At 56.3% G+C, this 18538-nt stretch overlaps 1 protein-coding gene across 2 annotated transcripts in view; it reads left to right on the top strand.

Moving 5' to 3' along the window:
- NSD2 (nuclear receptor binding SET domain protein 2) overlaps positions 1-18538 on the top strand; it is a 91011-nt gene that overhangs the window by 46458 nt on the left and 26015 nt on the right. Inside the window, exons 5-9 of one of the 2 annotated variants that reach the window (XM_043573170.1) lie at positions 5624-5768; positions 8622-8740; positions 10706-10787; positions 11923-12044; positions 14680-14854. In XM_043573170.1, the coding sequence (XP_043429105.1) occupies positions 5624-5768; positions 8622-8740; positions 10706-10787; positions 11923-12044; positions 14680-14742 (531 nt within the window). In that variant the 3' untranslated portion in view covers positions 14743-14854. Of the gene's footprint in view, positions 1-5623; positions 5769-8621; positions 8741-10705; positions 10788-11922; positions 12045-14679; positions 14855-18538 lie in introns of those variants that run through there. The other variant, XM_043573169.1, reaches the window with a different exon arrangement.

The raw sequence follows: 18538 nt of genomic DNA, 5'->3' as shown, positions 1-18538 counted from the left end.
AGAGAACTTTGGTGACGTATCGCGGAATTGAAGATGCGTGGTTTTTTTTGTTTTTGTGTTTTTAAAGTTTTTATTTTAAAAATTTACTTTTTCATTCGTTTGAGTAATTCTACACCCACCGTGGGGCTTGAACTCACCATCCTGAGATCAAGAATCACATGCTTTTCCAACTGAGCCAGCCTGATGCCCCGAAGATGCATGTTTTTTCTGTCTTGTAAGGTCACTCCCGGGTACTGACCCCGCAGAAGGTGGCCCGCGTGCCCAAGGAGACGGCACGGTGGTGGCAACTGAGAGGTGGTTAAGGGAGGGGCAGGGCCGGCGTGCTCCTGTGGCCGACTCGGGGCGGCGGCGAAGGGGCCGCCGCAAGCCCAGCAGGAGGCCGTCGGCCGAAGGACGTGCAGATCCTGTCACTTGTGGCAAGTGTGAAAAGTGCAGCGCACGCCCCGTTTTACCCACCCGTCCGCCTCATCTGTCCCCGAAGAGCAGCGTCTCGGAGCGGAGAAGTCGGCCCAGGGAGGAGCCGTGGCCTCTGTCGGACTGGAAGCGGTACGGGGCGCTGAGCGGCGTGGACGGTCCCCGCCGGGCCCCCGTGGTGGCTGCCGCGCAGCTGCGTGCTCTGGGAAGCAGGGCAGGGCTCTCGACCAGAGCCGGCCAGCCAGCCACACTCCCGTCTGTTTGTCCCTGGTCTCTCCGCGCATCTGAAATCACGAGAGAAAAGCGGGCGCCTGAGAATTCAAACCGCTTTCCCGAGACCACCCTTTCTGCCTTTGGGGACCCATCCTGCTCTCAGGACGGCCTTTCTAGTACTAAGGAAAGTGCCAAGAGCAAACAGAAGCCTCTCACTCCAGACACTGCGTGTGTGAGGTGCTGGGCACCCGCGGAGTCCCTCAGCTCCGAGCGCCTCTCCAGAGCACGTGACGCACAGGTTTGCCGCGGCGGCCTGCTGCATGCAGAAGCCAGAACTGAAGGGTGCCCGATGAAGCTTCAGTTCACATTCAAGACAGGTGCCCTACCCTGCCCTGCCTGTACCCAGTCTCTGTTGGGGATGGGGTATGAGGCCCATGGGCCCCTTCCCTCCCAGCTGGGTGCAGGTGTTGCTTGGTTTGGGGTGATTGTCGTCGTCAGAAGAGTGATGACGCCTGGATGTTCTTTAACCGTTTCAGCGACTTTGTTGTTAATACAAGTGTGTTTGTGCTGGTTCTGTGATAAGTAATTCTAGGCTTGAATTGGGGAGGCTGCTCTCCGATTCACCCTGGAAAATGATCTGGGTCTGTCTAGGTGGTTTTTTCTTTTCGAGGGGTGACGGTGACTCCAAGGATGGTTTTTGTTTGGTAGTTAGTTGATGAATCATGGCCAACTCTTGAGGAACAGAGTTGGATGAAGCCTTCCCTCTGCTTCCTGCCCCCTTTTCCGGGGTCACTAGATAGAAGACTGTGACTCTCAGGGATATTTGGCTGCTGCCCGCGGGCTTTTGTTTTAAAGTTCAAGTTCCTTCTTGCAAACGAAGGAGAACATGCTGCCTTGTGAAGTGGGTTGAGTTCTTCATTAACGTGCTTTGCTTGGTTCTCTCTGTCCAGCAGGCTCAGCTCACAAGTGTCTGTTGTGGCGTCCCTGGAGCACAGTGATGGGGCTGCAGTGGGGGTGGTGAATAGTTTGCTGGGAGACAGAGCCCGCAGTGGGATGGAGTCCTGCTGATGAGGGCCTGGGCGGGGGTGGGGGTGGGGGGGACTTTGCAGGCAAGGAAGGGAGAGCAGCTGGGGGAGCCCCACTGTGACAAAAATCCCAGGAGGGATCTCCCAGAGGCTCCAGCATCAGTAGCAATGTCATTGGTTACTGATGTGTATGGTCTCAGTTTCCAAGTTTTAAAGAATCTGTTTCACCTTCCCTGATCCCAGTTTTTATCGATGTGATATAAGCAAACCGTGCTTCATGTCTTTCTTCTTTGTACGAACGCTCGCGGTAGTTATGTAGTATCGCAAAGCACGTTGCCTCAGAACCTAGTGGCTTAAAACAACAACACGCATAGGGACGTCTGGGTGGCTCAGTCAGTTGAACGTCCGACTTTGATCTTGGCTCAGGTCTTGATCTCAGGACGGTGAGTTCAGGCCCCACGTCGGGCTCCGCACTGGGTGTGAAGCCGTCCTGAAAACCGCCGCCGCCACCACCACCACCACCACCAGCACACGTGGATCCGCCCACAGTGTCTGCAGGTCGGGGGTTTGGGAGCAGCTCAGTGGTTCCGGCTCAGGGTGTCCCGTGAGGTCACACTTAAGAGGGGGGCTGGGGCTGGGGGATGGTCTTCCGAGGTGCTGCACTGATGGCGCCTGCAGGAGGCCTCAGCGCGTGGTCCTGTCCGTGGGGTGGCACCGAGGCAGGCTTCTTGTGGAACGGGTGATCCCGGAGGGCAGGGCGACGTCTTCTGGAAGTTCAGACTTGAAAGCCGGTGGGCTGCCTGTCTACACTGTGCGTTGGCTACACTGGCAGTGCCACTCAGCAGGGAGGCGGGAGTCCTGGCAGCGGCTCCCGGGGCCCCTCGGAGGGTGGCGCCGCGACCATCCCAGAAGTCTAGAAGGCGGCACAAAGGTCTGAACGGGTGCGTGAGCAGACAGGTGGGCCGGGGGCGGGGAGCGCGAGCCCTGAGGGGTGCGCAGAATCTTTGTTCCGGTGTCGTTGAGTCAGCACAGTGGGTGAGCTTGGGGGTATTCGGCCTTCTGTGCCTTTTTGTGTGTCCGAAGTAGTTTATTGAAAGTATGGGAGTGGCCACCGCTGAGTGCTTGCCATCTGCGAGGAATGTGGCTGGTACGCCACTGTGACGACCCTCTTACTTACTGTTTTTAAGTTTATTTCTTTTGAGAGAGACGTGGTGCGCACGAGCGGGGGAGGGGCAGAGAGGGAGAAAGAGGATCCCAAGCGGGGATCCCGAGGTGGGGCTCCAACTCATGAACCGTGAGATCCTGACCTGAACTGAGCCACCCAGGCTCTCCTGGAAACAATCATGTTCAGTTGTCACGAAGGCCTTTTGAGGCTGGCACGAGTTATCCCCGTTTCAGGGCTGGCTACGCTGAACCCACACATGTAAAGTGACCGTCCTCTGCCAGTGGGGGGACGCAGGCAGGAAGGAGGAGTGGGACTTGGCCCTAAGTGTGTGCGTGTGTGCCTGCCTGTGCACACGAACGTGTGTGCACGCTGAACGTGCAGCCGTTGTGCCGCACAAGTGCGTTGATGAGACCCCGCAGACCTTCCTGGGCAGCCGCTGCTTCCTGAACCTGCGATGCGGGAGGGAGACCCTGAGGCCCCGGCCAGAGTCTGGGTGGGTGACTAGGGTGAAAAAGTGAGGTGGGTGCTGTAGGTGGGGTGGTGGCTGCCACGACACTATTTCCTGTCCCCTAGCTCCGGATGCTGCCGGAAGGCAGGCAGGCAGGCAGGCAGGCAGGCAGGCAGGCAGCGTTGTAGCTGAAGGGCGCTCCAAAGTCAGCCTGATGGAAGATCATGTTTCTGGGAGGGAAGGGCCTGTGGAGAGACAGAGCCATCATGTCCCCGAGTGCAGAGTTGTCCGGGGAGGGATGAGAGGAGGGTGAGGATGGGCTCCAGGTTCTGAGGGGCCATGGAAGACATTGTCCGTTGGCAGGGACTCTACCCTACATGTGGGCCCGGCCATGGTCCCTCTTGGTGCAGGAGGGAGGCCTCTTAGGGTGGGAATGTCAGCGGGTAGATGGATAGGACCAAGAGCCAGAAAACCGGTTGCTGAAACCATAGCCATCCAGGTGGGGTGGGTGCAGAGGCATCCGGGAGAGGGGCTGGCCGGCCTGGCAGGGATGTGGGTGCAGGGGGGAAGGGGGCCTCAAGGAGGAGTGGGGAATCTTGTTTGACGGGGGGGGGGCGGGGTGGTGGTGGCTGTGAACACTGTTAGGATTAAATCTGATTGAGGACATTGTACTCAGGGGTGGGTGATAGGGTGGGGGGTCCACAAATGCATGTGCTGATCTTGAGGAATCTTCAAGAGGAGAGTTCTAGAAGGCAAGCGTCCTGTGAGTCCGAGCCGTGCACAGAAGCCTCTGCTGCTTGAAGGTCTGAGACCTTCGGTGCTTGAAGCGTGGGGGTTGGTGAGCTCATCCCTCAGGCTGGGCGGGCGGGACAGAACCCTGCCGGCCACTAGGCCGAGGGAGCCCCCAAGGTGAGAGGGGAGGGCAGGTGTGTGTGGGGCCGCGGCGGGGGCAGGGTGGGGATGGGGACAGTTCCCACGGGGCACCGGGGCTGGACTTGTGGTTGCCAGAGGCGCCCTGTGATGGGAGGGCACAGAGGGCTGGGTGGCTGTGCACCCACATGTGGAGGTGCACGTGCTCCGAGGTCCGAGGCTGGGGGAGCCGGAGGCGTGCCGGGACGTGGGGACGAGTGGGGGACACGGGAGGCTGTAGGAAGCCGACTGTGGTGACCGTGCTGTGAGTGGGGGCTGCGTTTTGGGGGAGACGTGGCCCGTGGTGGCCGGACAGGCGGGAGATCGGGGTGGCCGCGTCGCAGAGGACGACGCCGCACCTCTGCTCACCCGAGTTTGCGGAGCGCGAGTGCAGGCGCCACGTGCCGACTGGGGTCTCGCTCCAGAGCGTTCTGGCCAGTGCTCAGAATCAGGCAGCAGGCCTTCAGAGGGGCTCTGCCGGGGCCGGAAGGCGGCCCTGGGAGGCCGGCCGGGGTGCCTGGGGCCGGATTCCAGTAAGACTAGATAGGAGCACTGATACCCGAGCTTCCTGTAATTGTCACGAGCTACGAGGTGTTCTTCTTCCCCACCATTTAGAAGTGTAAAATCAATTCCTGGTTCATAGACCACACAGAAGACAGCAGGTGGGGCTCGCTTGGCCTGCAGGCCGCGATCTGTCAGCCTCTGCGCCTCAGCTGCTGGTGGCTCTCCAGCTTGGGAGCCCTCACAGCAGCCACGTCAGGCCCAGAGCGTGACCCGGCCTCGGTGTGGCCTGAGCACCAGAGGTTTTCCAACTCCCCGGGTTGTTAGCGTGCAGCCAAGGCCGCGGGCCCAGGAATCAGGCTTCAGGGTACCTGATCAGGGTGCTCTGGGTCCCCCGGAGACCTTGGGGAAGGCCGGGGTGGGGCCCGAGGTCCGCATTTCTGGCCTGCTTCTGCGTGCCGACCCGGGCGGTGATGGGGCCTGGTGCTCCTGCCTCGTCCCCTGTGTCATCCGTCCAGGCCACGCGCCCGAGTCGTGGGTCATGGAAAGCCAAGCCAAGCCTCCGCCCCCCGTGTTGACAGGTAGCGCTCGTGGGGCACTTTTCCCACTGCTGACTTGTCAAGGATGCCTAGAAAATTGTAACTTACTAATACTTTAGTGATTTGGGGAAAGTATGTATTTTCCTCTTGCCATTTATTATTTCCTGAGTTGTCATAAGTTCCGTTGACTTGTTTTCACCACGCTGCTTTTATTTATAAACTTCTGACGAGTTATAGCAGCAGATCCTCACTAATTCTCTTTGAAGCTTTTGTGGGGTACAGCTCCGTGACGCGGGGGTAAGCGTGCCACGTGCTGGGTTCTCGGGGGCCGTGCCTGGACTTGGGCGGACGGACCCCCAGTGGGCTGCAGGTGTGTGGTTTTCTCACCCCGCCCTTGCTGTGCCCACAGGTGGTCGCAGAGCACCCGGACGCCTCGGCCGAGGAGGTCAGAGAGCTGCTCGGCTCCCAGTGGGACATGCTCAACGAGAAGCAGAAGGCGCGCTATAACACCAAGTTTGCCCTCGTGGCCTCTCCCCAGTCTGAAGAAGACTCCGGTAAACCTAGAGCCGTGCGAGTGCGCTCTGCTGAGGTGTGCGGTGTGCGTAGTGGGGCCGGCCGAGCCCCGGTCTGGGAGCCCCGGGGGCGGCGGGGCCGCCCTCCCCAGCCCCGCCCCTGCCGCCCGTGCCGGCAGCCAGGGTGCTGTGGGCGCGATCAAGCCACCTCCGCTGTCTGCGGCTCCTCCCTCATTGTCGCACGAGAGCCGTTCGGTGTCACCCTCTGTCTGGCCTCAGGCCCCTCGCTCTTGTGTCCGAGCGCAGCGGGCGCTCTAACCCCTGCAGCCGGCGGGGCGGTGTAGGGGAGGACACCCAAAGGAAGGGGGCCCGGGCTTACGTGGCACGGTAGAGTCCGACCGTGGCCTGTGGCCCCCTGGCGAGGCTGCCCTCCCAGCAGGGGCTGTGCCTGCCCCTCGCAAGGGGCTTTGCCCCTACAGGCAGGGGGGCCTTCCTGATCTCTTTGCTGGAGAGCTCGCAGGGTGAGGAAGGTGACTGTGGACGGACCTTAAATGTGGGTGACCTCTGGTTTTTCACAGGCCTTCAGTTTAAATATCAAAAAAATGCCACTTTGCTTTGGTGAACGGAAAGAGAAGGGAGACTTAACACTGTGAGCTTTTGGAGGAACCGTGACGATGGTCAGATTTGTCATCTGTGTGTGCTTGGACACGTGTTGTGGAAAACCGACGTTTCTAATGTAAAAAAATAAGCGTGATGGCTTGGTTATCAGTTTAAATACAGAACAGTTCTGTACCTCGAGGTTCAGCCCTGAAGAGCTTTGGAGAGGCCAGATGTAAAGTGTCCGAAGACCCCCTAGAGGGGGGCGAGCGAAGACCCCCTAGAGGGGCCGAGAGCCAGAAGGAGTCACACTTCCCTCGTGTGCACCTGCTCGCGCTTCTGGACCAGCACTGGTGCATCTGACCAATTGCACACGCACTAGAGACCTTTCTGTTCCGCTCACGGAGGATCTTGATTCTAGGGCCTCTGGGTCTCCACATCGACTCTCTCATATGTTAATACTGACTTTGTCCAGTTCAGGATTTGTTGCAAATGCTGTCAGGTAGACTAGTAAGCATATTTTGGATTCGTGTACTTTCTTTTTTTAATTTTTTTTTTTAACATTTATTTATTTTTGAGACAGAGAGAGACAGAGCATGAACGGGGGAGGGGCGGAGAGAGAGAGGGAGACACAGAATCGGAAACAGGCTCCAGGCTCCGAGCCACCAGCACAGAGCCCAACGCGGGGCTCGAACTCCCGGACCGCGAGATCGTGACCTGGCTGAAGTCGGACGCTTAACCGACTGAGCCTCCCAGGCGCCCCTCGTGCGCTTTCTTTAAAAGGCAAAAGATCACCTGACTCTGTCGGGACCCTACATCCAGAGGAGTGTCCCTTTTCAATGACTGGCTTACTTAAGAAGGAGTCGGGTTTTCCTGAAGCCAGATTTAACTGCCCTTGGAGTAAGTGTGCAGGTGGTTGTGGGTCACGTGTGGTCACTTGGGACGGCTACCGAGTGCTTACACAGGGGGACAGGGCTGGTCTCCTCCGTGTGTGTGTGTCCAATGTGTGCTTGTCCTGGGGGCCCTCCGGCCTCCCCATCGGGGCCCCCGTGCCGGTGACCAAGATGGCGGGCGGACTGTGTTTGTGGGACAAGCTGTGCCACGGCCTCAGTGTGAGGAAGTCAGGCAGGTGCCCACGTTGCTCACCTGTGTTCGAAGCCCCTGCTGTGTCATTTCGGGCCCAGGGGACGTCTTCTGCGAGGACTGCGGCCCCACCTCACCTGTGTGAAGGTGCACCGCCGGATGGCGGCTGCTGCCAGCGGGTGTCTGTGGCTCAGTGGACACGTGCGAGGAGGGTGGGCACGCCGGGCGGTGGAGGCTGCGGCAAGCCGGGCTGGCGGCGCCCTGTGCTGCTTGCGTGGGGACGGCCTCCCAGCAGCCGCCACCGCCCCCACACCTCCACGGGCACACCTCTCCCGTGCCGCCACGGCAGGCAGCCCACGGTGCTGTGGCCCGGAGGGGGCCGGCTGACGCCGTCCCGGGACTGCCCGGCCGCTCAGCTCTGTGCTCGTGTCTGCCCCGGCCGGGGTGACCTCCTGCTGGGCGCCACACTCCTGGCCCGAGGGCTCCGTCCCGCCTGGTAGGAAGGTTTGAGGACAGCGCTGCCCTCCCACGGGATGTTTTTCCCGGACAGTCCAGGGGTAAGCCCTGCACCTCTGTAAGAGAGTCGTGCAAACGGAAATGCTGGGTTTGTGTTTGAAATAAACATCGGCGTGTTCAAATTAATCACCTCTCTAGAATTTGCACTGCGAATTCTTACCGCACCGTAAGATTACCTTATGTCTCACTTTTCTAGGTCAGTACTGTTTGAACACGTTAAGACTTGGATTAGTTGATATTCCTGGAAACACGTAATTGGCACAAACCACTGGTAGAAAACCCTTAGTCTGCAGACACCGCAGCCGTGTTGCTGCTACCCGACATGCTTCTTTAAGGAAATGTATAAAAAGTAGCAAGTTGTGTCCTTTCTAAAGTTCCACTTAAATTCCTCCATCTTTGAGTGTTAGTGAACTCCTGGGTTATATTTACATTTAATGCTCTACTACGTTAAAATGTTATTATGAGAAATACCAACATAATAGTCTGTAGATGAGATAAGCGTTCTCCAGTATTCGACGTTACGTGTGCAGAATGCAGAGAGGTTTGGCCCTTAATTCTCGGGCCCTGGGAACCGATGGCCCTGCAGGAGACCCTCCTGGGCTGGGTTGGTGCACGCGTGCCCCGGCTGGGGGAGCAGTGCTTTGGAGGGTGGCTCGTGGAGTGCTTTTCACGTCAGTTTCGCCCATTCTCTGTTCCAAGGTAACGTAAATGGGAAAAAAAGAAACCATACCAAGAGGACACAGGACCCTCCTGAAGACGTTGAAATTGAAGACGCACCCAGGAAAAGACTTAGGACCGACAAGCACGGTCTCCGGAAGGTAACTGCACCCCGGGTTTGTCCAGGCTGGAGGACTGTGTCCCTCCCGTGTGACTCTTCAGTGGATGCCTGTGGGAGGCAGGAGGCCTTCCTCTGGGGTGGTGCCCAGTGGGTGTCGAACGTGCATCAGGGGGCCGAGTCTGCGTGGCCAGGGTCCACATAGCTGGAGAGACGGCGGATTCTCCCACCTGGCGTATGGTGCTCATGCTTGCAGGGAGCGGGAGCCTTTTCCGATGTGCTTTATGACTCAGTGTCATTTATGGAAACTGTCTCACACGTCCAGTGAGCTTCTCCGTGAACCGGGAGCGTAAACAGGCTTTGCATCTTTAATTTTTTTTTTTTTTTAACGTTTATTCATTTTTGAGACAGAGAGAGACAGAGCATGAATGGGGGAAGGTCAGAGAGAGGGAGACACAGAATCTGAAACAGGCTCCAGGCTCTGAGCTGTCAGCACAGAGCCCGAGGCGGGGCTCGAACTCACGGACCGCGAGATCGTGACCTGAGCCGAAGTCGGACGCCCGACCGACCGAGCCACCCAGGCGCCCCAACAGGCTTTGCATCTTATGTCTTAGTGTAAAGCTGTTTAGCGATCGTTCTGACAGAGTAGTTGTGTACTTACGGTTTTGAGTAAAGCCTCATACCATCTTCTAACCTAAGTTAAGAGGCTCCTTTATTGTTTCGCTGTATTTTTGGAATGGAAAATGAATTCTGCATGTCGTTGAAGCGTAAATATGCGGCCACCACATCTTCTGTCTTCTTTCTCTTTTTTGAACGTTAAAAAAAAATTGTTTATGTATTTATTTTGAGAGAGAGGGAGAGAGCCCCAAGCAGGCTCCAGCCATCAGCGTAGAGCCCAGCACGGGACTGGATCCCACGGACCGCAAGGTTACGACCTGAGCTGAAACCAAGAGTCGGACACTCAACCGACTGAGCCACGCGGGCGCCCCCGTTACTTCAAAGCTGCTTTTGCGGTTCAGGGGGCACACGGGCCCTGCCCAGTGTTTCTGGCCACCAGGGCCTCTTCTGGGGCACCTGTCAAGTGTCCAGTGCTGAGATAGGTAATGTTCACCTTCAGTCGCTGCACTGCGTGTGGTGACTGCCCTCTGGCCACCTGGTGTTAGAGCAGTCCTTTGCCGGCAATCATAGTGACCTCGGTTGCTTTGAGATATTTGCATTTCATATTTACCTTAAAAAAATGTGTGGCCCTGGACATTTGAAATATCAAAACTCGCATTAAGTAGCTAGGTAGAAATGTTTGATTAGCTGATAGCTCAGGAAATAGCAAACAAAGAGAGTAGTGGTGTCGCCTCGGGTTTAGTTCTCAATCTGAGTAAGCGCGTCCTACAGAATTCCCAACACGCGGAGCCCTGGATGCGCCAGGTGCCGCCCCGTGCCGTGCGCCTGTTCCCTTTTGCACAGTCCTGTGACCCGGTCCCCTGGGGCTGTCGGGAGAGGTTGTCTACACCTGCTTCTGGTTCCGAGTGCTGGGCAAAAACGGTCCCGGTACCGTGTTTTTGGGTGGAGTCTCGGTGGTGAAACGTGCTTTGTGGATGACCTTTGTGAAGTTCACCTGGAGCTGGTCTCCGAGTCGGGGCCCCTCCGAGTGGGGGGTCAGCACGGTGACATTGGCACTGACCCGGGGCCCCTTCAGGTTCACGGGACAGACTGGGGGGCAGACCCCCGACTCCACTTTGAATTCAGAGGCAGATTTGAGTAGCACATCGAATGCCGCTCACGTGAAGAGTCTCGGCGGCATGACCGTTAGGTCGTGAGGCGCGGCCCCGCTGGCCCCCTTGTCCCAGCAGATGGCAGAGTGGAGAGGGGTGAGGCGGGGTCCCCCTCCTGGCGCGCGTGGAGCCCATCTCCAGAGAAAGACCTTTCTGTCGCACGTTTCGGCAACCCATGTTGGTTCACGTCAGATTTCTTCCCTTCCTCTTGTTCTCCTGTTTCTTTTGTTTAACAACAGAGAGAGACGGCGAGTGACAAGACGGCCCGAACAGGTTCTTGCAAGGCCATGGAGGCCGCCACCTCGCTGAAGAGCCAGGCAGGTAATGTGGGCATTAGCGCTTCTTCCTTGTTGGCAGGCCCTTCCAGGTGCCTGGTGGGCTGCAGGTGGACGGACGGGGAGCTGGGCTGGGCCAGGGTCCGGGGAGCCCCGGGGCTCTGACGGCCCAGGGTCCGAGGATAAGGTGGAGGGACGTTCTCGCGCAGCTGAAAGATCAACTGCTCGAACGTGTAAGTTGTTCTAATGATCCAGCTACGTTTTATTGAAGTTACTTTTCTGCTGATTTCCGTTGGGCTTTATTTTCAGTTTAAAATGATACTAGAAAAGTTCCTTAAACCAGGAACATCCGTGTTTCTAACTTGCTGGTGCCGGCTGCTGCTATAGATTCCACCCCTTTTTAGGAGCCGACCCTTCACTTACCGTGTTAGCGGAAGTAAAAGTAGTGACTGGTGATTTCCCTCTCACGCGTTGAAAACTGGCTTTGGATGTTTGTGAAAAGTAACCGTCAAAACAACAAAGGGGGAGTCGGGCCGCCTTACCTTCTCACTGTCGTTTTATCGTATCTGATAGTTTATCACGGGGGGCTTACCATCTCCAGCTCGCACCTAGGGAAGGAAACATTCACGGGAGGAGCGAGGGTTGGAAATGGGTTCATTTCCCTTATTTTGCAGCAAGTGCTGTGCTGGTTTTTAGAACTCGGTTAAATGGACTGTTGGAAGGAAGACGTTTACGAGCAGTTTGAACACTGAGTGGATATTTGATGATACGAAGGGATCGAGCGTTACTTTTAAGAATGGTGTCGCGGTATTGCGCTTGTATTTGAGACTTTGTCTCAGAGACACGCACTGAGCTTTTTACAGGTGAAACGGGGTGTGGCATGCACACCAGAAGAACGTGGCCAGGGGGACGTGAAACTAGGCGTGGATGGAGCCTTCTGGGCCCCAGGTTGATGGATTCGGGGGCCAGGCAGGGGGGCACTGGGGCTCACTGTACAGTCTGCCCTTGCTTAGAGTGAGGTTTTTTCGCGGTAAAAACTTAAGCCTTTAGGGTCACAAAGCGGCCCGGGAAATTTACCTTTAGAACCTCACTTACTAGGGGGGTGATTTTAAGGCAGGAAAGAAGGAGACGGAGGGCGGAAGACTTCAAATTTTACTCTGTAAACCAAAATTGTCTTACAGCAACGAAACACCTGTCTGACGCATGCAAACCACTGAAGAAGCGAAGTCGGGCGTCTGCAGCAGCGTCGTGCGCTCCTTTTAGCAAAAGTTCATCTCCTTCTGCGTCCCTAACTGAGAACGAGGTAAAATCATAATCCTAGCGTTAACTGGCGTTCACGTGAAGGCCATTTAGTTGCCCAGGTGGAAGCACCAGTGAGTCAGACTTGACACGCGCGACACTGGTGTTGGCCACAGGCGAACGTAGGTGAGTCTCAGGTCATTTAAACGCTGGGCGAGTCGGAGGCGGAAGAAGCGACGACTTCAGCCTCCGTGAGCGCCACAGACACGCATGCACGCAGAGGACGCACAGGCGGGCGTGCACGTGCTCCGGTCTGGACGTAGTGCAGTTGCTCTCGCAGTCTGTCTCTGGAACGTTGTGCTCCGTGTAGCCCTCACATGGTAACCCGGCCCACGTCACCGCAAGCCCGCTCTGGCCCCGGCGCGACGCGCCGTGTCGCTCGAGCCGACCCTGGCCGTCGTGCACTCACCCGCCTCGGGCGGGAAGAAGGGCGGCTCACCTGCCGTGGCGCCTTTCGGCGGCGTTTGGACCTGGGCTCACGGAGGAATGTCCTCCCGCGTTCCCTGGTTTTGGGCCTTTAAAGTCTGGCACATTCTTAGGTACTTGAGTGTTGAGGTGAGTCACAACTACCATGGTAATACGACCCCTCTATTTTCTGGATTTGCAGAACACACAGAAGCAGAGTGACAGCTCTCTGAGGCTGTTCCCACCCTTGTATCATGACATCTGGACTTCGTCATCAAATCTAAAGTCTTTGCCACTCTAAAACCAAAACAAACAAACAGCCTCAGAATGCAAGCGTAGCACTTTTTGTCCAGAGGGGGCTCTGGATTCCCGATTCTAGTGACCACCCGAGGAGCTTCTATTCCAGTTTTAATTCCTTGTTGTTTTGTTTCCTGGGGGCCTCTCGTCCTCACTGTAGACAGGAGGCCTGTTTTTAGAACATTTATGAGGACTTGCTAACTTTGGGCTTTTTCGAACAAGGTAGTGGCCCCTCGCCCTGTTGGGTGACAAGGTGGCCCTTGTGACCCGGCCCCTGCCACGGTCACTGTCTCTCAGCCTCGGCTGCTTCCTCCCTTGAGACGATGGGGCCCTTCCCCTGTGAGGTGTCCTCGGGGGCCCAGGCAGCGGGCAGTCCGATGGGGTGCGGGTGCGGAGAGCCACCCGGAGAGGGGTCTTCTCTGGGGACTCAACACCAGTAGCGGTGGGGGCTGCTCACGTGCGCGGGACTGGAACTTTCTTGCCATCTGATGTGCGCAGGGGACTAGACCTCTCTTCTGTTCGGGCACATTCACGAAAATGCAGTAGGCACTCACTAACCTTCCAGGGGGCTTATTGAAACGTGGAAGAGACCAATTCTATACAGATTTTTTTTCCCTTTTTCCTTTTTTCTTGTCGGAATTATGATTAGTATCGTAAAGAATTTTTAAAAATGAGGATTCCCATCCCAAAGAAAAAGAATGCTAAAAATAAAAAGGTTCAGGTCCGTAGATCCCTTTTGCTTCAAGTCGGCTTTTATATGTAAAAAGATTTTTAATGGGTTTTTTTTTTTTTTTTTTTTTTCTGTCATCGCATTCTGATCCACCATTCAGTTGAGTTTTTACTTACACCCTCGTCAGATCCAATCAAAGGCAAGGCGCTGAGGCTGCTGAAATCTTCTCTGTCATTCCTGGTCAGAAGCTGTACAAGTCAGAGGCCTGGGCTCAGGGGCCCCCTGGCCCAGGGCAGGGAGGTGCCGGGGGTGGGGGGGGGGTGGGGGGGTGGAGGGGGGGGGGCGGGGAGCGGGGGGGTGGTTAGGGTCGGGCAGCCTGACTCTCGTTGTAACCAGGGTGAGCGTGGTCTTCCCGGTTTAGACATTTGTTCTGAACGCGGGGAGACTTAGAGGAAGCATTTTATAATCAGTAGACTTAACTGATTCTTAATTCTTTGGAACTTTGGAAGTGGTTAGTTGATTAATTATGTTCATATTCTATATTAACTACATCATGATCCTATGCCTTCCTGCATTTTGAAGGCGACACGTAGCTCCCATCACGTGCGTTCAGCTCCTTACTCAGCAACGTTTAAACCACCAGGCCTTTGACGTCAGGCCGCTTCTGCGTGGCTCGCAGAAGCCTTCCACTAGAGTTGATTTTCACAGGATTACGTTGTTCATTAAAACCACTTCGGGTGAACGAAAAGCCTTGTCTGTTATGTGTTGACGCTCCAGAGCCACAGCACGCGTTCACGGCGTATTTGTGCTGGCCGCCTTCGGGAGCAGGAGGCGCAGTGCGCGTTACAGAAGCACCGTGCAGACCTGGTCCGGGGGCGCAGGGAGTCAGGCCCCGTGGGGCTGCGGTCTGCGCTGACCGGCCCTCCCTCGGGCCACGCAGCCGTTGCTGTTTCTCCTTCCTACTTTTGTCACCCTTGATCGGAATAAGGGCTTGTCACAGAGCTGGTGTTTCAAGATCTCTTAGGTCACTCGTGGTTTAAACTTTTCTCGGAAAAGGTAAACGTGGGAAATAAAACTTATATCGGAAGGACCGCTCCCAAGTGCTTCATTGCCCTGATGGCGAGACGATGAAGAGAATAGACGGAGATCGCACGCTTGCGTGACAAAGGCCTGTGAGGGAGTTGATGTGATTTAAGTGTCTTGTAACCTCGTTTCTTATTCCCTTAGTAGAGCAAATTCTTATCTTTTTCGCCTTCGCTGGTAACAGCTTTTACGGGAGCCCACATCAGCCAAGTTGGATGTGAACCCAGCTGCCCCGTACCGCACTTAAATGCTGTAATATTCCAGATGCCTGCTGCAGGTGGCACGTCCACGCACTCACTCAGTGACACTCGTACCCCAGTCATTTTATGGAAGATGTGTGATAATCTGTTTTCACTGGCATTAATAATACACACAACGAAGAGAACAGATAACAAATTTTAAGACCAAGGTAAGATGCCCAGGCAAGGCCATTTCCCCGATCCCGCTCATCTCACGATAGAGGCACACTCCTCCCGCAGCGGTCCGTGTAGATGCCAGGCCGAAGGGACGCCCGCCACACGGGGCTGCCCCGGGCCTGCGACGAGGACGCCACGCCGAAGGCGCTGGCCTTGCTCGAGGCCACCCTCGTCCTCTGGCTCATGACTTACCGAGTTTGTACCGAACGCTGCCGGTGCCCGCACCGCCGGAAAGAGAGCGAGCCGCACACAGTAGGAGGAGCCCGCGTCAGCTGCCCCGTTGCCAGCTGGAATGCACTCAGCACTGTAGACACGAAACCGCTTTCCGACAGCGAAGGCAGGAAGGGTTTCGATTCTGTCCTTTTTTTACTACACGGTTTTACTATGACACTAGACACAGTGAATTTGTAGGAAGAGTCTCATTTTCAGTATCATACGAGCCACTTAACTCTTTTGATGCAGCGACCAGTATCTTGGGGATACCTCGATCAGGTTATTTACAACCACAGCTTAATCGGTTGCTTTTGTAGGACGTCAGCTGTCACATTAAATGACTGAGTGTTGGGTGTCGCCCGCTGTCCCACCCCGGGGCGTCCGCATGCCTGCATGGAGGGGCACAGGCCACACTTGCCCCTCAGCTCCCGGAGGCAGGACTGCTGTTGACGTTACCGTGTTAGGAGCCCTCGGTCATTCCCAGCACACTCTTCACACGCGTTCTACCTTTAATGGAAGTTTCTGACTAATACTTGTGTTCTAACCATTAAGTACTGTAACGCATGTAAAACACTTGGGGTACCTGACGCCTTGCAGGGACTCGGTGGTTCGCTATTGTGACAATAATGGTTATAACAATAAAAACAATAAAATCTCCATCATTCCATTTTTATCCCAAAGTATAAATTCTGCTCTGGCATGAAGAGCTCTCCTCCTGCCTGCCCCGTGCACGTGGGGGTCGAGTGGCAGACGCTGGGCCTGAGGAGCACGGCCGGGCGCTAGACTGTGGCTGAGCGCTGGGCGGGTGGCTCTGCTCGGACGCGGCAGGAGGCCCGGACGTGAGTGGGGGCAGGGCTGGCGGAGAACTAGTTACGAGATTGGAAAGTGCGAAGGAAGGTCGTGTAGGAGTGGCCCGGGTCAGGAGACTATCGCAAGCAGGGTCGAGCCCGTTTGAAACTGTAGCGCGGTGACTTTCGCGTAGGTGGCCGGCCGGCTCCCAGCCCGCGCCGGGGGGGGGCACCAGAAGTCAGCCGGAGAGCAGGGGCTCTCCTCCCCGTTGAGGCGCCTGCCGGGATGATGGGCCCGTATGTCCGCTGAGTGGCGTCAGCCGAGGACACAGGAGGGTGTGGGGTGGGGCAGGGATGGGGGTCACGCGGTGTTCCTCCACCGGGGAAGGCACCGCCCCCCACCCCCGCCCCGAGGATGTCGGGAAGTGACCAGGCGGGCGACCAGGCAGTGGCAGGTGTGTTCAGCTCCTGCAGGAGGCAGACGGTCCCGCGTGGGGCAGAGCCGTCCCGCTCCAGATGGCAGCAGCGGTCTTGCTGGGGAACGCTCCCACCCGCGGCTCTTCCTGAAGGTGAGTGGACAGGGCTCCTGTTCCGAAAAGAGCTTAGGAGGCAAGGAAGGTTGTCTGCCACGATACACATCCATTATGCTACTAACCGAACATAAATTCCCTCATTTCGTAAAGAGATCAGGACAACACCGAACACGTTCTAGTCTTGCCGTTTGAACTGCTTGTCGTGGAGGTGACTGTTCTTGTACGTAGGACCGTTGTTAACGGCCCCACTTAATTGCCGCGGTCCCTCCTCCCACCCCACGCTGGTGCCTGGTCAGGGGCGGTAGCTGCGAGAAGGAGCACGAGGCATTCGGAAGAGGTGAAACCTGTCCGAACATAGAAAAGTTGAGGTTGTCGCTGTTCCGAGACTGGAAGTTTCCCGCGATGACAGAGGTCCCGTGAAGTGTGTGCACCTATCGGCAGTAGAGGCTCCCGTTCTGTTGATGCGCCTGTTAGGCGCCTCTGTCTCCCATGTGGGCCTCCCTCCAGGGTTAATACAAGAGTTAAACGTAAGTCTGCCTGTGATGGTGATGGATTTGGGTGCATCTCCACACCCTCCTCGTAATTGTGTCTGTTACATCTCTGTCTCCCAACTGAAAAGAACCCGTTTTTTTCAAGAGGGAGCTAGCTCCTAAAAACCAACAGGAGACGTAGGCCAGATCTCATGACAAGGATGCTCCGTGTGGTGAACGGAACCCGCACGGCGCATGGACGAGTCCTGTCTGTCCCGCCCTCCAGGAAGGGTTCGCCTGCTTCGTGGGTGATCGCTGTGGGGTCCCCCGCCTTCACGTGTGTCTGAGGCCGAGCTTTTCGCTGGAAGGCCACGCACAAGCACAGAAGGGGTTAAGACGAAGTGTTCAGGGTTTGGGGGGTGGGACAGGGGAGTGGCCGTTACAGGACTTTTCGTAATTGGGGTGTTACCGGCCAGGCCACACGCACCGTGTGAGACCTGAACCGTTAGCGACCCGATCGGGACTCCCGTGTCTCTTTGGCCCTGACCTGCTTGCCTAAGATTTGGGGCCAGAAGTGTGTGAGGAGAGCCAGCGTTTGCCCGGGGGTGGTGACGTGCACACCCAGCAAGGGTCTGCCTGGGCACCGTCCCCAAGCTGAGAATAAAGCTGAGATTGTAAGTTAGCGTCTGGTTCCGAAAGACAAAAAAATGCACCCATGTGTGGATGTGAAACTCAAATGATGGAGGAATGCCCTTGAAGGGGGGGTCTTGGCCGAAGCCTGATGTGAGTGGTGTGGGGCCTGCCGTGGCAGACCACGAGCGGTGACTTTGTGTGCCATGTTGGTAACAGCACGAGCGTTTTTAAGTCCGGTCCTCCGTTTGCTGCATCCAGCGCAGCGGAAAGGGGAGGCTTGGTGACCCAGAGGCCCCGCGTGTGGCCAAGCTGGCGAGGAGGCTGTGCTCCTGTCGGAACGGGCAGACGTCCGTTCGTGGGCGGGTCTTCTGGGTTCCTTTCTCGCTTGGTTTCTGACCTAACGCTTCTCGACCACGTTTAGCCCCTTTAGGTTGTTAAGTCCACTTTAAGGTGGTTCTGATCAGGAAGACTTCTGTGTGCGGCCTGGTGAGGCCTCTTTCTACCTCGTGCGGGCCGTAGCGTTCCACGCTTTTAGAACCGTTACGTTCAGCCTTTAAAAATCTTTAAACAGAGAAAGTGATTGCCGAGGCCTGCTGGTTATCTTTGGAATCTGAATTTAAAGGATTGTCATTAGCTGAAAGAATGGAGTCTGGTTAGAAAAGCGTCTCCACACGCTGTCAGTCTGTCACTGGCTGCTTCTTGGCTCTGAGGTTTGTCTTCCTTCCTTCCTTCCTTTTTCTTCCCTTTTTTTGTTTTAAGAAGTATACTGGCTCCTGTGTATTTTAGGATTTTTGGTTAGGGACATTGGTGTTGATCCCTTTTCAAAAAGTTCTATTTTGCTGTTTTGCCTAGCCTATTGGAAATCACCACTGGCTTCCTGGCCGTTGATGGAAAGCCAACTACCCTTAGCAGGTGGCAAATGGCAGGCACTGTATTCACCCTGTTCCTTGTGCTGTCTGGGAAGGTGCACACTCCCTTCCACACTCCCTT

The sequence above is a fragment of the Prionailurus bengalensis genome, chromosome B1 (assembly GCF_016509475.1).
Source record: "Prionailurus bengalensis isolate Pbe53 chromosome B1, Fcat_Pben_1.1_paternal_pri, whole genome shotgun sequence".
In the NCBI taxonomy this organism is placed as follows: Eukaryota; Metazoa; Chordata; class Mammalia; order Carnivora; family Felidae; genus Prionailurus; species Prionailurus bengalensis.
The sequence above is the reverse complement of the archived record's forward strand: the minus strand, read 5'-3'. Positions and strand labels throughout refer to the sequence as shown.